Genomic DNA, 19,778 nt, shown 5'->3' with positions numbered 1-19,778 from the left:
ATGTTCATCAGTCCAAGGTAGATATAACATCAATGATAGTAATCCCTGTAGTATCGGGGATGTTATAAACAAACTTCCACGGTACAGTGACTGTCTATAGGTTATTTGTTCCTCACACAGATAACAAACTACAACACAGGCTTTATACTATTATAAATACCTTTATCTATATCACTTTATATGACAGCATTTAAATTACACACATTGTATTCCCTCAGCACACATACATACCATGTTTACACTGGCTGCACAATGATGTACATTGTAGTTATTGCCCTTTGATATGGGCAAATAAAAATATAAGGATAGAACATGCCAGATGGATGGAGTCCCGGGTTTGTTGAACATCACTAAATGCTACACAACCTACCATGTCTTTATTTTATTGCATAGTAGAGACAATATACATGCAAACTAATATGAGGTGATTATATACATACAGTATATTGATGTACAGCAGCAGGGTGTTATCACCTAATAGTTGACTTTTAACTACAACCAAGTACTGTTTTTGCTTGTAATTAAGTTTTGCAGATTTCACAAGCAAACAGAAATCGCGAAAATTAATTGCCACAAAAAAGTGTCGAGCGTTGGTGTTGTAGAACCATATGTCTAAATAAATCATGAAAATTAATTGCCATAAAAAAAAAGTAAGTAGACATGAAAGCAAAATAAAGTTACAACAAAAATTAGACGTACTAAAACTTTTACAATAAAATAACCACATCTTTCTATATCTGTTGTGTCCCTGAGTTCAGTGCTAACAGTTCTTTCCTAAATAAAAAAATATTGTATTGATTGTGTCAAAGCATATTGCTGTTTCCCTTTGGAGTCATATATATTAGTACAATTTGATGGCGATTCATGCCATATCTTGGTTCATACCATCCAAGAAAGATGTTGACTGGCCTGTGTAGAAAAAAACAAGATTGAAATATTTTGCCTGTATTCTCATAAATATCACAGGTACCGTATTCGACCCAATAAGCGCCCAGGGCGTTTAAAAAATTGAAAAAAATGAAAAGGTGCTAATCAGACGAAATTAGTGCATATCTATACAGTTTTGTGTAGTTTTGGTCTTTATTTATGCCTGGGCATTTGAAATCGAGCCCTCAAAAAAGGGGAGGGGCGCTTATAGGGACATGGGCGCTTATTGGGTCGAATATGGTATGTACTTTATAATATTTGATAATTGAACTTTACATTTGTGACTAAATTTTATGAAAGTATATTAAATAACATGGTTATATATCACTAAAACATAGGTGGTACGTCACATTATTGAACTTTTGATAACAAATGGTCGTATAGCCATACAATTAAGATTTTAGATGCTATACATACAAATACAAATCAAGTATTGTACGCTGTCAGAATCAATTTTATTCGGTCGAAGATTTTCAGCATTTCCAGAAAAGAATCATAACAAAGGTCCTAAAAGAACAACACAGATATATATTAATTCTAGGTTTTATTATTCTCAGAATAAAAAAACAACTTATAATGCTTTCATTTGACAACAAAAAATTAAAAAAAATATATATACTGATGAATGGTTACAATGTATAATTACAACTTACATCTTTATATGATAAATAACTAATGATTCTGTGTAATGAATGGGGAGTATTAACAAAAAACATTCCTTGTATCATTTCTTCTGCAGTATGGCATTCTAGAATTTAATGGAAAACAAATGAGTTAAAATCAATAGTAATGGTATCATGAATGGGAAGAGAGGTAACCTCATTTAAGATATCAAAATGATTCCCAAAATTTGATTCTATACAAAGTAGTTTTCTGTCAAAAGCACATGGATAATGATAACATAACCGAATATCATAAAACTAGTGTGTATGTGTAAATGTAAAATTTCACAAGACACAGTGAAATGAAACTAAGTTGATTAAAGCCAATTTAAACCAAACAGGTTTTGAGCAGAATAGATTTGATAACAAAGTAAAACAAATTACATGTGTATAATTATATAACTGACTGAAAACAAAAGAAAGATATGTTTGCGTCGATAAATAATGATTTGTTAACGCAGCTCAAATAAAATGGTAAAAAAATGAAGAAATGAATAATGCTAAGTGTTCTGTTCATAAGGCTGTGAAATATCCTCACAGCCAATGAAGTAAAAAGTCTCTGGGTGGTTTTTACATGTGTTCTGGATGGTTCTTCAGACAATCCATAAATTTCTTGACGTCTAGGTTACCTTTGCAGATATTGTGAATGGCCGTGAATAAGGGAAATCTGAAAGGAAAACAACACGCTACTAAATCCCTTTGTGAACATAAATACATTTTAAGATATTAAGTTAAAAACAAAATCATAAATATATATATTTCAATCAACAGAAGATAACAAAATGTATTCACAAAACATGGGCCCAATGGGCCTGAATCGCTCTCCTGCTATCTGGTAATAATGGTGCATACTTAAAGACATAAGAGAGTCAACATGAATTTCTATGTATGATCCAGATAATATAAGTAAAGGTTTCTAGGCCTCTCGGTTAAAGACAAGAAGATCTTTAAAGATTTTAGCTTTTTTGACCCCTGTGACCGTAAATGAAGGACAAGGTCATTCATTTTAGTAAGCTAAGAAGACTTATCTGTTTCAGTTTTTTAGAATCAATGCTGTGCTTGACACTGTTGTATTCTACCTTACATTGATGTCCCTACATATCCCACATCAACTTAATAGCAGACCTAAAAGCCACCTACTTTTGCTCCATGTCTTTTGCCTTCAGCATATAGTTCACTTCATAAGCTGTTGGTGGGCCCTGTAATTTTTGACCATTCAACATTTCTGTTTCCAATTCTTCTATGCTCTGTAAAAAACATATTGTGATTATTAAACTCATTCGTTATTCAAAAAATGAAAAGTTCACAAGACTTAAAGATGCTCCACTGCCGACAAATGGTATTTTTTCACTATCAAAATCAGGAGCAGACGATTTAGTATTTTTCTTTAGTTACAACAATTACTTACTTTACACCATTACTACCATTGAAAAGATAGAGCTTCTAATTTTACTTCAAGTTAAAAAACACGAAAAATAATTAATTGCATCCCGAAAAAATTCTGTGGCACTATATCCTATATGAAATGAAGTACTGATCGCGCATGCACCAAGGCATAATAATAATTAAAAAAATATGTTCTGTGTTAATAAGACATACATATACACGATTGAACACCTATTGTTTAAATAATTAACAACAATTTATGCTCTGACGGCAGTGGAGCATCTTTAAGCCGAGAATTTCAACACATTTCTGTCAATGTATCACCTTGTTAGACAGAACATGTGAGAAATAATAATATATATTGTCGTTAATAAATTGAATGATTTCTGACATTATCTATGGTACTTGACAATACCTTTCCAGTTTTAGCAAAGGCTTCAGCGACTCTTCTGTTCCTTCCACCATAACAAGTCGTAACAAGGTCAGCAACACCACAGCTTTCTAGGAACGTTGCTTGTTTGGAATCTGTTCATAGAGAGAGCCATGAAATAATAGAGAAAATTTACCTTCCCTTACAGTTACCCTGAACTACCAATTTGTCTTGGGACTTTTTTCTTTTTTGCCAGAGATCAGCTATTGAACACATACATGTACATAATGTAACTCAAATAATTCCTTCACTTTACTTCCTAATGAGTGTCTATCTTTTACAGGACTTACTGGACCTCAGGTGCTTCATGTCTTGGATGATTATGGTTAGTTATGTTTGGATAATTATGGTTACCTGGATAGAAAATTTCACAGAATTTGACCATTTCCATGAGACCCAGTCTGATGACAGCTGCCTTAGTGTTGTCTCCGTACCCCAGACCATCAGCAAATCCTGCTCCCACTGCCACAATGTTCTACAAAATAAGATTACAAAGAATGTTGTTCTCCTGGCATTTTTCAATTTTCTATGCAGAAAATAACCCTCAATTCCATCTTTGCCTAGAAAGAGTTATCTGCCCTGCAGGTAGGTATTGATTGTGATGTGATGCGTTTGCGAGCATAACAATCGTAACATCATATTTTTAATTAAAGAAAAAGACATATGGGTTTGATATCTTCCCGCAAGAGCGATAATTCTGCAAGGCAAAGATAGAATAGCAATGACTAGACGTTTCATTTCATAAAAGTGAAAGAGTTTTTTAGCATTCTGAGACAACAGATGTTATGTTAATTTTAGATTTGACCTCAATCAAATCTGCTAACTCGAGTAGTTCAATATCTTTCTTCATGTTAAATTCAACCTAGTCAGTGGATTCACATCAATCTCACCAGCTTTACTGCTGTCAAAAAAATATTTATTAACCCGGTAGTAAATATGGAAGATGCTTTTACTTTCACTCATGTATAGCAGCAATATTACACAGAAACATTCTTACAATAATTACATGTTTAATCAAGAGTAGATAGAGTCATTATTTACTACTATGGCTGACTAAATAACAGAGAGTAATATAAAAGTTAAACAATTGTATTTTTAACACTATGTTTACCTTAAGGGCCCCACACACTTCTACTGTGGTTTCATCATCACAGACAACAATTCTGAAGTAGTCTGCCTGGAACATATCCTTAAGGATTGTGCCGTACTCCGGGTGACTGCAACCTTCATAACACATCATACAATCAACAAAGGTAAGACATGAAAAAAACTTGAACCAATGTTAACAAAACTGTTTATAAATTCAAGTTATGTCTTTATACAAGAAGTGATCAGAAGAGGGGTACTTAAATTCCATACTAATTTCTGCTCAATCTAATGATCTATTCAATGATGTTAAAGTAATTACTGTGAAAAGCATCATGTCATGCTTATCTTAGATTATACCAGAAGAAGGTAAAAAAGAATGAAGACATAGATAATCCCTAAAACATATTTTCTATTGGGATACCTACCTATTGTTGCCTCACAGTAGTTTTCCTTTGCTACTTCATTTGCTATGTTAGCACCCATTAAAGCAGCACATGGTATATTGAGCATCTCTCTGATGACTGACGATATTAACAAAATACCGCCTCCTTCTTTCACATCAAAACCCTGAAACATATCGTAGATAGGTGATAACAAAACTGGCTGAAAGAATCTGTATTGATAGTGTCATCAAGAACTTTCAAAACCAATGTGTGATATTTTCTATAAATACAGTATATCATGCTAAGGTTTGGAAATTTCTGTCAATTCATCAATGAAGTATATAGTCATTTTTCTATAATAGATATTCACATTATGCAGGTTTCAACTTTATAGATATACCTACAATTATATTCATGTCTTAATTGATCCATCATTAAATTGAAGCTTTGCTTTATTTAAACAGAATTAAATTATCTGCACATTAAGCAACAGACTAATTACATACAAAATGGCTTTAGTTCTTCATGACCTTTCAGATGAAATAACCTTGAACTTTAAGATATTGACCTTGATGAGAGAGACAGCGATGGCATCTTTTTTCACACTTCCTTTCAATTTGTCACACACACCCCTAACAAACTGATGTGGCAGGACGAAAATAAAGATATCTGCTCCTTCTCCAGAATCTTTGACATCAGGTATAGCAACCTGGAAAATTGGAAATAAAATCAAATACTAATGTTTCAGGAATATGTTGAACAATTCTCAAAATATTTCCATCACATAACACTAATGGTAAAAGCAATTAGAAAACAAGGACATAGTCATTCAGATCCCCGGCCAATGGAGATATCAAAGCTGAAGTAAGTTTGATTGTGGAGACTTATTTGTATGAAAAAAACCAGGACAAGAGGCCCAGAGGGCCTGTATCGCTCACCTGGTTTGTAATGCCAAGTAATGTTCTGAATACAGGTTCATTGTTTCTTTTCTGAAGGAATTTTAATATTAACCTCTGAGTCCCCTATTGGGCCCCACCCCTCCTGCCCCCAGGGGGTCAGAGCCAATGTTCTGTTCTCCTTCCCCCAAGGATGTTTATGGCCAAATTTGGTCACAATCCAAGCAAAACTCTAGGACAAGTAGCGATTTATAGGATTTACCTCTATTTCCCCTATTGGGCTCCACCTCTCCTGCCCCCAGGGTGTCAGAGCAAAAATTTATACAAGTTCTGTTCCCCTTCCACCCAGGGTGTTTGTGGCCAAATTTGGTAACAATACGTGCAGAACTCTATGACTAGTAGCGATTTAAAGGATTTACCTCTATTTCCCCTATTGGGCCCCGCCCCTCCTGCCCCCGGGGGATCAGAGCCAAAATTTATACAAGTTCTGTTCCCCTTCCCCCAAGGATGTTTGTGGCCAAATTTGGTTACAATTCATGTAGAACTCTATGACTAGTAGCGATTTAAAGGATTTACCTCTATTTCCCCTATTGGGCCCCGCCCCTCGAGCTCCTGCCCACAGGGGGTCAGAGCCAAAATTTATACAAGTTCTGTTCCCCCTCCTCCAAGGATGTTTGTGGCTAATTTTGGTTACAATCCATGCAGAACTCTAGGACAAGTAGCGATTTAAAGAATTTACCTCTATTTCCCCTATTGGGCCCCGCCCCTCCTGCCCCCGGGGGGTTAGAGCCAAAATTTATACAAGTTCTGTTCCCCCTCCCCCAAGGATGTTTGTGGCTCATTTTGGTTACAATCCATGCAGAACTCTAGGACAAGTAGCGATTTCAAGAATTTACCTCTACAATCCATGCAGAACTATAGGACAAGTAGCGATTTCAAGAATTTACCTCTATTTCCCCTATTGGGCCCCGCCCCTCCTGCCCCCGGGGGGGTTAGAGCCAAAATTTATACAAGTTCTGTTCCCCCTCCCCCAAGGATGCTTTTGGCCAAATTTGGTTACAATCCATGCAGAACTCTATGACTAGTAGCGATTTAAAGGAAATGTTGACAGACGGACGGACGGACGGACGGACGGACGGATGGACGGAACCCATTTGTATATCCCCCCCCAACTTCGTTGGGCGGGGGGATAATGAATTATTTCTAAGGCAGCATTACAATGAATTCTTTGTATTCAGTAAATTGGACAATATACTTAACTTGCACAGTGGAAATATGGAAACCAGTATTTCACTGACAACAATGACATCAAAGTGGAATATAACTTCAGTTACATTGGACAAAAAAGATGTTTATATTACCTACAAGACTTTACCTCTAATGACAGCATTGAAATTAGACTGAGTTTTAAACAAAAGCATGATCAAATCAATCAAACACTGCTTTAAACGTACTGCAGTAATTGTCAAGGTTACAGACTTAATTCAATACAAGTTTTTTATGTGTGTAATGATACCGTCAACTCACCACATTAGGCGGTAACTGATGTCCTGGAAGATACTTGACATTTTCATGGTCCTGGTTTATTATTTCGGTGAGTTTCCTCCCTTGGATCATTTCCTCAAACACCCACATACGTACTTCAGTGTCAAATTTGTCTGGCATTGCCAAGGCATTGTTGCCAACTATCTTGGCTATTGCTGAACCCCTACAATACATAAACAAGAGCTGTTGGAGAACATCAAATTGATGGTTATCTCCCCTGGGTACAATGCATGCTGCTTATCAATAATAAACCCAAGATCCTGGCCTTATTAAACTTCATCACTCCCATATACACATCATGTTAGTTGCACATAATGTCTCAGGTGTCCTTATCCCAACCTAATCTGTGCAAAATACACAAATACAGCAGGAGAACCTGCAGAATTAGTTGACTACACCTTTGAGAAAAATAAAGAGCACTTTATACACTTTGCATACATCTCTAAAGGTAAGCAAGAGTAAACAAACTGCACATATAGTATTGATGATAGGATAACTTAACACCCATGGTTGAGGGTTACACATAAGGAAAAAAGAAATAATATGTCTGTTTAGGGTTACATTGGCAAAAAAATAGGGTCGGTAGGTCGGCATGTTTTTGGTTTTTTTAGTGTCTTTCACTCTAATTTAATGGCCGGAACCAGAGTCTGAGATCGAAATCGTGACTTTTAATAATTTTTTCTTCATAGAAAAGATTATGTGGAAAAAAATTAGGGTCAGGGGTAAAAAATTAGGGTCGGTCGGTTATCCCTAAACAGACATATTTTTTTGTTTGGCCTTATAGCCACCACCTGAATCAGAGTGTAAATGTATCTCATAGAGTTTAAATTATTAATATTCAGCACAGAATATTCTTCAAAAATAAAATGACCAAAAATGATATACATTTGTAGGTAGAAGGTCATAGGGTAACTACATAGAGTTTATGCACTCATTATTGTCTTCCTAATCCCTTTAACATTAAAATTATCAAATGTGGTGATACCATGATACCTGGAGTTTAATTATCAACTGGTGATAATTAAAACAGCACCAACATGTTACATCACTTAGTTTTATAGTACTTTCCACACAGGTATATGTATGGTAATACATTTGTGAATCTATTCTCTGCATTAGATATGCGCTTATCATATTACTTGAAAAACCAGGGATAACGAAGCTTCAAAACCTGGTGTTATCAACTCATTTACTGTAAATAGCCAAGTGTGGTTAGTTTGATAACATTTCCATATTGATTTTATGTTTTCAAATACTGTAACATATTCCATCCCTTCACAGGATATGACAGCCTCATCAAAACATCAACGTAGAGTATTTAATATAATGTTCTGCCAACAGATACAAAAATCCAAATCGCATATTCTCATTTTTCAGATATTGTAGATAAGTATGAAGGGCTGGGAAATGATATTAGAACTCAGAAGGATTAAAGTCCAACTCAGGTGAGGTTTACTTTACCTGTAGCATGATAATGTACATGTAGTATGGACATGTGGTTAGTCACTACTGTAAAATATTCCTTCACTAGTTCTGACAGTACCAGTGTTGTAATGTTGTAATCTTTTTAATATTTTTTCTACCAGGGTACTATATTTATTTTAGTTATACAACTTCTGAATCTGACATAAATATATATTCTAACAATGTCATAAATCCTGTTATTTAAACTTGTTTTAGTGTTTAAAAGAGTATAAGATTATACAGTCATACATAAATAACAAATCAAAGCAATTTATGTTGAAAAAAAGGGTTTGAACTTGCAATTTTTTTATTCAGAATGAGATTAACATTGATTCACTGAACTTGTCAAGACCATCGTCAATGACATGCAATGCAAACATACACTATCATATACTTTTTACTGAGTAAATTACTAAATTAAACAGAATACTGATTATGTCATAATATGAATATTGCTGTCACTGTTTTATATAACATTCAATAAAGAATAATATTAAAATAGGCTAGGTTTACTTGAATGTAAAATTTACTTTATTTTTCCTGTTCTTCCTCATTTTAATTATTAATTACTTGATTATGATAACTAATTGTTTTATGACTAGACTAGTCAAGTGATTTTTCTCCTTATATAACTGGGGTCGATAGAAGACCCCATTCCCAATACCAAACCCCCAATTTTCTTCCCAAAAAAAAATTCCCAAATAAAATCTCTGAAAAACAAACAAAACTCCTCTCGTTGTCTAACAACAAACTACTCTAAAACGGGGATACTGATTAGAAATAATAATGAGATCAAGGGCTTTTCAATCGGGTCGAAAGAATTAAAATTATCTCAATATGCAGATGATACAAGTCTTACCCTTGATGGTTCAGAAAAGAGTTTAAAGAAGACGCTTGATCTTCTTGATCAATATGCCAAGTACTCTGGACTAAAACCCAATATCGAAAAAACTAAATGTATATGGTTTGGTAGTAAGAGGCATACTGTTGAGAGGTTGTGCATTGAGAGGTCACTTAATTGGACTGATAAACCTTTAACTTTCCTGGGAGTTAAATTCAGTCTCAACATAAGTGATATTACTAAAATTAACTTTGAGAGTAAAATGAAAGAAATCAAAGCAATTATTCATTGTTGGTCAAGAAGACATCTTAGTACTATTGGTAGAATTACTGTTGTCAAAACAATTATACTATCAAAGCTAACTCATTTATTTATCAGCCTTCCTAAACCAAACAAGGAAATTGTAAAGTCCTTAGAACAGCTTTTGTACAATTTTATATGGAATGGTAAAAGAGACAGAGTCTCTAGAAACCAAATTGTTCAAAACTATAGTGAAGGTGGTCTTAAGATGATAAATGTTGATATATTTATCAAGTCTATGAAAATAGCCTGGATAAAGAGATTGATAACCAACAATAACACTTGCAATATTATTTTTGAAACAATTCTGGATAAAAGTAAAACATCACTATTCATATTTGGTTCTGATTTTCTAAAAATTAAATCAAATAATATAAGTAATTTGTTTTGGAAAGAAGTATTGGCTGACCTTCTTTCATTCTATAATCTAAATAGAGAAGAAAATCCTTTTTATGAGCCCTTGTGGTTCAATCCAAATATAAAAATTCAGAACAAGCCAGTTTTTTTCGATCAATGGTCAAAAAATGGAATAAATTTTGTTTATGACATGTGTAATGAGCAAGGAGAGTTGATACAAAATTACGAGGAATTTTGTGATAAATTCTCTTTTCAACCAATGATCACCAATTTCTATGGTGTAAGAAATGCTATTTTGTCAAAATGGTTTTTTCTTAAGAATCATAGAACTGATATAACTCTTCCACACTGTCCCCCTCATATGCATAAGGTTTTAACAAATAAAACACGTGGTATTTCAGTGTATGACATTTTTATTAAAAAGTTAGCTGTTAAAAAGAATTATCAAGAAAAATGGTCATATGATCTTGATCTTCAGGCGGATCATTCCTGGTGGAAGAAGGCATGCTCCATTTTACTTAAATCTTCCTCTGATTCTAAACTTCGGTGGTTTCAATACCGAATTGTACATAGAATAATATCTACAAATAAATATTTATATACAATAAAAATAATAAACTCTCCTCTTTGTTCCTTCTGCAAAGGAATTTCTGAAACTTTAATGCATCTTTTTTGTGAATGCCGTATTGTCTCAAACTTTTGGGAAGACTTTTCCTTGTGGGTTGAGACCAAGACAGGAATTGCTTTAGGACTTACCAATATCGGAATAATATTGGGTTTTCAAAGTCACAAATTTACAAATGTAAATTTTTTAGTTCTTTTAGCCAAATTTCATATATATAAGCTCAAATATACTAATGATCCCCCATCTGTCATAAGTTTTAAAAGAGATCTTGAATATTATTTCAGGTTAGATGAGTATACCAATAAAAAAAATTCTAACTCTAAATGTTTTCAATAAAAGGTGGGAACACTTAAAATTACTTATTTCATGACTATCATAGCACTTTAATTCGATGCAGCTCATGTGTGGAAGTGTGAGTGAATGTTGTACATTCAGATTTTATATTTTCTCCTTTATAACTCAACAATTTGTTTTTTTTCATAAAGAAATATATAATTATAATATCTTTTATGAATGACTGTTTGTACATTCCATCAATTCATATGTTTTCTTCACTGTTAAATTTGTGTATTGTTTCTAATGATGTTTTTGGAGAATAAAAAAATTTGAAAGAGAAAAAAAAAAACAAACTACTCTAAAACTGTTGTGATGGTCGCCAACTTTGATAAAAACTTTTTCTCCAAAATACCCAGAAAAACATGTTATGCTTATTAGCCAATGATAATCAAATTGGTAAAAGTGGATATCTGTCAAGTCCCAATTAGCCTAATATACTGTATTCATACACCATGGTCAGCTTAATGTAAACCTTAATTAAAAGCAAGTTAAAATTACATCACCTAAATGGCTTAATTTCTCATTATTTCACACTTCATACAAAAACAGACACAATACCTGTTGACAACAGATCCACTTTAAACTTATGAAAGTTTTTGCATTAATAATGACAAATTAATTTATGTCGATCATTTTGGTATTCAAACACCTTTTTTATAATTAATGAGATACACAGCACTGTAGGTTAATTTAACCACTTGAAAGAATAAAATTAATGATGATATATAAGCCGCGACATCTTCTAACTGTAACAGTTCAAGGCTCATTGGGTTAGTTCCTAGCCCTGGGCTATGCACGTTTACTTTTTTGTCGCTATATCGTCTCCTGTTGTGTAACAGTATACGTTATTGTAATAATTTGACATGGACTAGCCGCTATACGCCGTCGTCAACATGATATAAAAATAAATCAGGCGCCCGATGCCCTAGATTTACGCTACTGGTATAGGCTTATACATGTTGCGTTACTTCTTTAGGCCTATATTGTCTGTGCTGTGCATTGCAGAACAAGGTCGAAACCCAACACTTACTCATTGCGGTACATATTGGCATTATACTCAGTTGAGACCTTCCATATGGCCAGTGGATATTTGATGCAGTCACTTAAATACACTTACCAGTTTCCCGAACCAATAATGCAAATCTTCTTTTTGTTCGATGCCATCTTTCTCGGACAGTAGGGTTTTACCGAGTGCTCTAAGTTTCGTCTGCCACAGTTTCACCGGTTACACGTTACCAATGTAAGCGACAATCTGATTGGTCGTTTATGGACTATACTAAAACGAAACGGAGATGGACCATCCGGATTCTTAATTGTGCCTCCATTTCCATGTTCTTTGTATTTAGTTTTCATATTTAGTTTTGGTATATTTCAAAATCACTATATGAAATCACCACAATGGTGATTGTATTTTTTATATTAAATTTCGGCATTAATACTAGCGGCAAGGCTTCCAAATGCTATTTCAAGTTGGTCCTTGATACTACAGTTATCATGCCCCTGTGAGTCGTAATTAACCTAAGGTCAATGTTACAATCATCTGAAACGTGTACATTACACATAGAACCAAAAGTCTCAATATGAGAATGATATTGATATCTATTATAATGAGTCCAGAAAAGTGTAAGAAAAAAAAAAAAAAAAAACGCATTCTAGTTATGCTACAGTACCATTCATAATCCTCGTTTGGTTTGGCATCGGTATGCAGTACGCTTACAGACCTCATTTGATGTCAACTTCTTTTGTTCTCTCCTGAGCGGGCATGGTTATATACTAATTATGCCTTTCTCTGCTATAAAGCTTGGGGCTCTATTCTTTGTTTCAAAACTGCTTTTTCATACAAATTTGTTTACAAGTAATCTTATGTCTAGTTTCTAGCTATAAATCCGACTTTACAAGTTGAACTTCTTATTGGACTGTCTTTTGAGCAATGGCTTCATGTTTTTTTTTACATTTTTCTTTCCCATAAAATCCTATGATTTCTTGACATTTCATCAAATGAATCATCGTCGGAGACCCATGGGTGGCGATGCAAATGGATGTGCATGTGCACGTTATTTTCTTCGAGTTTTCTGGCGTGCATAACATAACCATCCACCTTGACAGGATGACTCCAATGCTTAATGTATAAATATGAAATAGAGTTGCTTCATGAGAACCCGGACAAATCAACATCACATGATTTTGACAATAGATACACGAAAACCTCTATCTCACTTCCGAAATATGTGCAAGTTTTAATGTACTCTTAGACCGAATTTGATGAAATTTAATTGAATTACGTCAAAAAAGGGAAAATCCTTGGAAGAGGAGCATAGGTACTTTTAGTATGCTAATAATTAGTTAAAAGACTGGCTACAGATTAGTGTGCAATTAACATTTACAACTCAGGATTCAAGTAAACGATTTTTTAACAGATTAGAAACAACATTCATATTCAATATATCATAGACGGAGGACAAATCATATATGGTTTTTTTAAACAGAACTTTGATAGATTTACATAAATTTCTTAATGTTTTGAATTGATATTCAAAGAGTTCATTAGCTGTGTTTGGTATCGTATCACAGTACACAATGAACGATCAAATACGGACTGCCCAAACCAACCAGGAAGTCTAACGCATGTAAAATCCATATACTTCGGAAGGAAATGTATAATTTGACGGCCTGACAAATTGTGTAGAGAAAGCGGAAGACAATGAACGGTTGTACTTTTCATTTACTTTGTACATGTAGTATTAATATATACAACAAGAGGCCCATGGGCCTTAACGGTCATCTGACTCATTGCACAAAACAACAAAGTCACAGTATAAAGTATTGGTTAACGATTAATATAAACAATACAAGAACTCCTTAGTTGAATATGTAAGTTTCTGAAATAGGTAAATGTCATTCGTTGAACAAACTTGGTAGCCCTTCATCCATATATGGTTGTAACCCATTTACGGATTTTAAAGCCAAATTTCAGCAAAGCTTCCATTTTGGACATCAGCCATACTATCCCCATGGGTCTTAGCTCGGTCCTTTATAAAATATGATTGTCCTCACCTAAAGTTCCCCTTCAGAATCAATTAAAACCCCTATAGACCAATTTTCCTTGAGATCGGAGACTGAAACCTGAAAACAGGAAGTGGGCCAGCGGCCATCTTGGAAAACCTAAGTCTTAATGAAAATGTTTGCATGTTGTTCGGCATTAATTTAAACCCCTATAGACCAATTTTCATTGAGATTGGAGACCGAAATCTGAAAACAGGAAGTGGGCCAGCTAACATTAAGAAAATTTGCCCTTTTGGAGCCCCACACCTCAGCCCCTAGGGGTCGGACCAGACTCATATATATAAAATACTATTGTCCTTCCCCAATGATGTTTCACACCAAATATGGATGAAATCCATCCAAGGATGAAGGACTAGTAGGATTTTAAAGCTTAAATTAAGAAAATTTCCCCTTTTTAGGCCCCGTCCCTCTGTCCCTAGGGGTCGGACCAGGCTCATTTATATAAAATATGATTGTCCTTCCCCAATGATGTTTCGCACCAAATATGGATGAAATCCATCCAAGGATAAAGGAGGAGTAGGATCTAGCTTAAATTAAGAAAATTTGACCTTTTGGAGCCCCGCCCCTCTGCCCATAGTGGTCGGATCTATTTCATTTATATAAAATATGATTGTCCTTCCCCAATGATGTTTCACACCAAATATGGATGAAATCCATTCAAGGATGAAGGAGGAGTAGGATTTTAAAGCTTAAATTAAGAAAATTTCCCCTTTTGGAGCCCCGCCCCTCTGCCCCTAGGGGTCGGACCAGGCTCATTTATATAAAATATGATTGTCCTTCCCCAATGATGTTTCACACCAAATATGGATGAAATCCATTCAAGGATGAAGGAGGAGTAGGATTTTAAAGCTTAAATTAAGAAAATTTCCTCTTTTGGAGCCCCGCCCCTCTGCCCCTAGGGGTCACCAGGCTCATTTATATAAAATATGATTGTCCTTCCCCAACGATGTTTCACACCAAATATGGATGAAATCCATCCAAGGATGAAAGAGGAGTAGAATTTTAAAGCTTAAATTAAGAAAATTTGCCCTTTTGGGGCCCCACCCCTCAGCCCCTAGGGGTCGGACCAGGCTCATTTATATAAAATATGATTGTCCATCCCCAATGATGTTTCACACCAAATATGGATGAAATCCATCCAAGGATGAAGGAGGAGTAGGATTTTAAAGCTAAAATTAAGAAAATTTGCCCTTTTGGGACCCCACCCCTCAGCCCCAAGGGATCGAACCAGGCTCATTTATATAAAATATGATTGTCCTTCCCCAATGATGTTTCAAACCAAATATGGATGAAATTCATCCAAGGATGAGGAAGGAGTAGGATTTTAAAGCTAAAATTAAGAAAATTTGCCCTTTTGGGGCCCCACCCCTCAGCCCCTAGGAGTCGGACCAAGCTCATTTATATAAAATATGATTGTCCTTCCCCAATGATGTTTCACACCAAATATAGATAAAATCCATCCAAGGATGAAGGAGGAGTAGGATTTTAAAGCTAAAATTAAGAAAATTTGCCCTTTTGGGGCCCCACCCCTCAGCCCCTAGGGGTCGGACCAGGCTCATTTATATAAAATATGATTGTCGGTCCCCAATGATGTTTCACACTAAATATGGATGAAATCCATCCAAGGATGAAGGAGGAGTAGAATTTAAAAGCTTAAATTAAGAAAATTTGCCCTTTTGGGGCCCCGCCCCTCTGCCCCTAGGGGTCGGACTTATCTCATTTATATAAAATATGATTGTCCTTCCCCAAGGATGTTTCACACCAAATATGGATGTAATTCACTCAAGGGTTTAGGAGGAGTAGGCTTTTGTATAAATAGTTTACGCACGACGCACGGCGGACGGCGCACGGCGCACGGCGCACGACGACGGACGAAACACGATGACAATAGGTCATCCTGACCTTCGGTCAGATGACCTAAAAACAAATTGATTGTACTTAATAACATATAATTAAGTTTCTTTCTGAGGTCAAAAATGGGCACTTTATAAGTAATGAAATCCATCTTCAATATAACTGGTATAAGTACAAATTTTATTTTGATCATTCTTATTGTCTATCTATCACTTTCCATAATGAATTTATGGTTACCTATCGACGTCAAAATTCTCAGGAACATCTGAGAATCGTCCAAGACCAGGTTTCAGCCCAATCTTGTATTAGGTTTTTAGCTAAAGAAAACGGTAACTGTGTTTAAATGGTTGCTGCGGCTGTTTGATGAAGGTGAATTCTAGTTCGAAAAGTATACCCATGGACAAGTTTGGGCTCAATCCCACTGGTGGAATTGGAGAGTTAGTTTGAAAATATGTCTATTTAGGGTAACAAAAATTCACGCTATGAAACGGCAAAAATAATGAAAGAAAAAAAGAAAATATGAACTTTTGCAAATTTCAGTTTAATCCAACAAGAAGTTAATTTTGAATTTGCAACGTGAAAAAAATATAGACAGCATACGAAAGTATAGGTCATTTTAACTCTACTGGCCAGGTCACTACCTATAAGACCTAATTCTTCTAATTAGGGTAAATTCCCACTTTATTATTCATGCTTAAAGATCAACGGCTTGATAATCTAGACCGAATCATATGTCTCATAAAATGAACTACGTGTATTTTTCTCATTTTAGATTGAACATATGAATAAACAAATAGCTTATTTTAAGAGAAATGTGCCTTGGTAGATTGAGCATAGCATATCAATTAACGAAAATTAAAAAAAAAACAAAAACAAAAAAAACCCACAATCATCTGATTCGGTCTACTGACAATCCTTAATTGTCATTTGGCTATCCGATTACCTTTGTGTTGGAGGGGGATATTTACAAGAGGAAAGGTGTGGCCTTCTACCCATGGACTCGACATTGCCAGGTAGGTCTAGGTTTTTTTATTCCCTACAAAACACGTTGGTTGAGGATATTGATTTTGGTTCAATCGTGTGTACATTAGATATGCTTTTTAGGGCTATAACTAATTTTCTGTGTGCAACAGGCTAGTGCCCTATTTGTGACTTTAGATATTAGATACTTTCAATTCCAATATTTCTCAATTACCTCAGACACTTACTCAAGACATCAAATAACAATTTCCTTTAATTTCCAGACTATAACTCGAATCTGTTTACTGTCAGTAACTTATATATAACAGGTCAGTGCCTCAGTTGTGCCATTTATTAATGAATATCTTCCATTTTTGATATTTTCTCTATTTTTATAGAAACATATTAAATTCTCATCTATGACAACCTGAATCTCTATTTTCTAGATGCGCAACCATGAAATACATAGATTCTACTTTAAATATATATTCTACTGCAGGGCACGAGGGATATTGTGGCACCTTGTTCTACAGGTATTCTATCCTCTGTACTCCAGGGGTTACTATCACTCTCTTTATATCAACCTCTGGAATATGTCATAGCAAAACTGAAGGTTCTGTGTGCGATGAAAGATGAGGCAGGTAAATTGCTCCTTTGATGTACATCAAAAGAATCGAAAAAGGTACCGGTATGCTGTGGTTGAATGTATGCCTTTGAAGTTGGGCGCCACTGTCTACATATTCTTCAAACATACTCTTCAAAGGAAGAGTCAGTCTGTAGATCTATTATTACTAGTTTTTTTATTCCATTGCAAAAGTAATTTGTGGCTTACTTTGTGCAACACTTTTGTGAAAGAGCAATATCAAAATTTCATTTCATTATAACACCCCTGATTTCTTTCATTTTGAAGTGCCTTGGATTCTTATAATGTTGACAAAGCTGAATCATTCAATCCATAACAGCTTAATACTAATTTACCAAATATAGCAACATAGAAATCAGGTCACTTCCTTCACAGTGGAAATATGAACAGGCAGACAAACAGAACAAATTTTACAAACCAATACCCAAATTTAAATGTGACTGCCAAAGCAAGAATTTATATGTTGAAAACAACAAAAATAGTTTTATTTTTATATAAATATGTATTTAAGGATTAAAGTCTCTTTCTGGTGGTTCTATCGAAGGATAAAGTTGAGTAGGGTATCGATATTTGGAATGGACCGCGAAGCGGTCCATGAAACAAATATCGATACCCTACTCAACTTTATCCTTCGATAGAACCACCAGAATGAGACTTTAATCCTTATATTTACAGTCTTAACTATTATTTTCATAACTCAAAATTTACCCGTAATAGTGTTTATGGCATTTGTAGGACTAAAATTGAATTATATCGTTTAGTTCCGACAGGCATTTGGAACAGCCACTCGAAGTGGCGGAAATTCCCGCCAATTTATCAATGAACATACAAATAAAATGAGTTCCGTCTTATGATGCATATATCTGGGGTTTCCCGGTATGGAACTATAAATCGTTTTATTTATCTTTTGTTAAAAACACCATGGTGCAAAGCCGTTTGGTTTTAATCTTTTACTTCGTATGATTACACACGCTTACACAATTCATAACGTGGCAGGATATTTAACGTAGTTGTGACGCGGCGTCCGATTCAAACCGCCTGTATCAAGGAGGTGTGACAAACAGAGAGTTTCTTCAATTTTGTGATCACTTGAGTTCTACTTAATCAGTTCACGTTTGAAATTACTTGAATACACGGATGTTTACATAGTTCCATGTCATTATTTCCGGATTTTGGAGATTTTCAAATGTATCGGACGTCGTTTCGATGAACATGTACAAACACAGGTAGGCCCACTACTGTAAACGTTTACCACTCTCACAATGTTAGCTTATATTTATATTGTTGTTTCAAACACTTCAGTAAATATTAGAGATATCTATAACAAGTATTGTAAAACTACAATTGAAGGATTCCGTTTCATTGATATTTTGAAACACCCAAACGTACATTGTGTATGTAAGGCCTACTCTCGCCGATTCACAGTAGATAACGTACAGGACTTGTCTGTCCCCTGAGGCGAACAAAAATGCATTATCGTGCTAGGTCGTTTTGGTTAAAGTTATGCAACTGAAAGACTGATGTTGTCCTGACATATCTTATCCATTTGCGTACAACCAAAGATGTTAAAAATACAAATAGGATGTAGATCTACATGTTGTAGCGAACAACACACACTCACCGACACACAACATGTAAACATTGCAACGTCATCGGAATGTGCAAATTTATCATACGCACGGAAGCATTGCTCAAAGAGGTAGTGACATAAACAATGTAACTTTTCTACATTTGTATTTACACACGTACATATAATATGTGTTCAAACCTATTTTGATTCATGTACATGTTCATCGAACGTACGTTCGATACTGAAAACAAGTATCTGATTTGGACCATCATTAGCTGCGATGACGTAGCTCTGAACGACGGACGGAAGATTTCTGACAGATGGTCGTCCGGGAACCGGAGTGGAGGCAGGGTATGATTATTCGTTCTAGACCATCATAAATTCATCCGCGCGGCTCCAAATTGCGCGTGACATACTCAATCTATCGAGAAATAAAGTTGAGTAGCC

At 35.0% G+C, this 19,778-nt stretch overlaps 1 protein-coding gene across 1 annotated transcript; it reads right to left on the bottom strand.

Moving 5' to 3' along the window:
* Window positions 1-141: 141 nt before the first annotated feature.
* Window positions 142-12,513, bottom strand: LOC138320622 (glycerol-3-phosphate dehydrogenase [NAD(+)], cytoplasmic-like). The gene is made up of 9 exons (XM_069263733.1): window positions 12,359-12,513; window positions 7,301-7,481; window positions 5,446-5,586; window positions 4,920-5,061; window positions 4,517-4,629; window positions 3,760-3,880; window positions 3,391-3,500; window positions 2,730-2,836; window positions 142-2,256 (listed from the first exon to the last, which is right to left on the bottom strand). Exons 1-9 carry the CDS (start codon window positions 12,403-12,405, stop codon window positions 2,160-2,162), a joined length of 1,059 nt encoding a protein of 352 aa, XP_069119834.1. The 5' UTR covers window positions 12,406-12,513; the 3' UTR covers window positions 142-2,159.
* Window positions 12,514-19,778: the final 7,265 nt, after the last annotated feature.

The sequence above is a fragment of the Argopecten irradians genome, chromosome 4 (assembly GCF_041381155.1).
Source record: "Argopecten irradians isolate NY chromosome 4, Ai_NY, whole genome shotgun sequence".
Classification (NCBI taxonomy): domain Eukaryota; kingdom Metazoa; phylum Mollusca; class Bivalvia; order Pectinida; family Pectinidae; genus Argopecten; species Argopecten irradians.
Note: the sequence above shows the minus strand (reverse complement) of the source record. Positions and strands in the feature narration are given on the sequence as shown.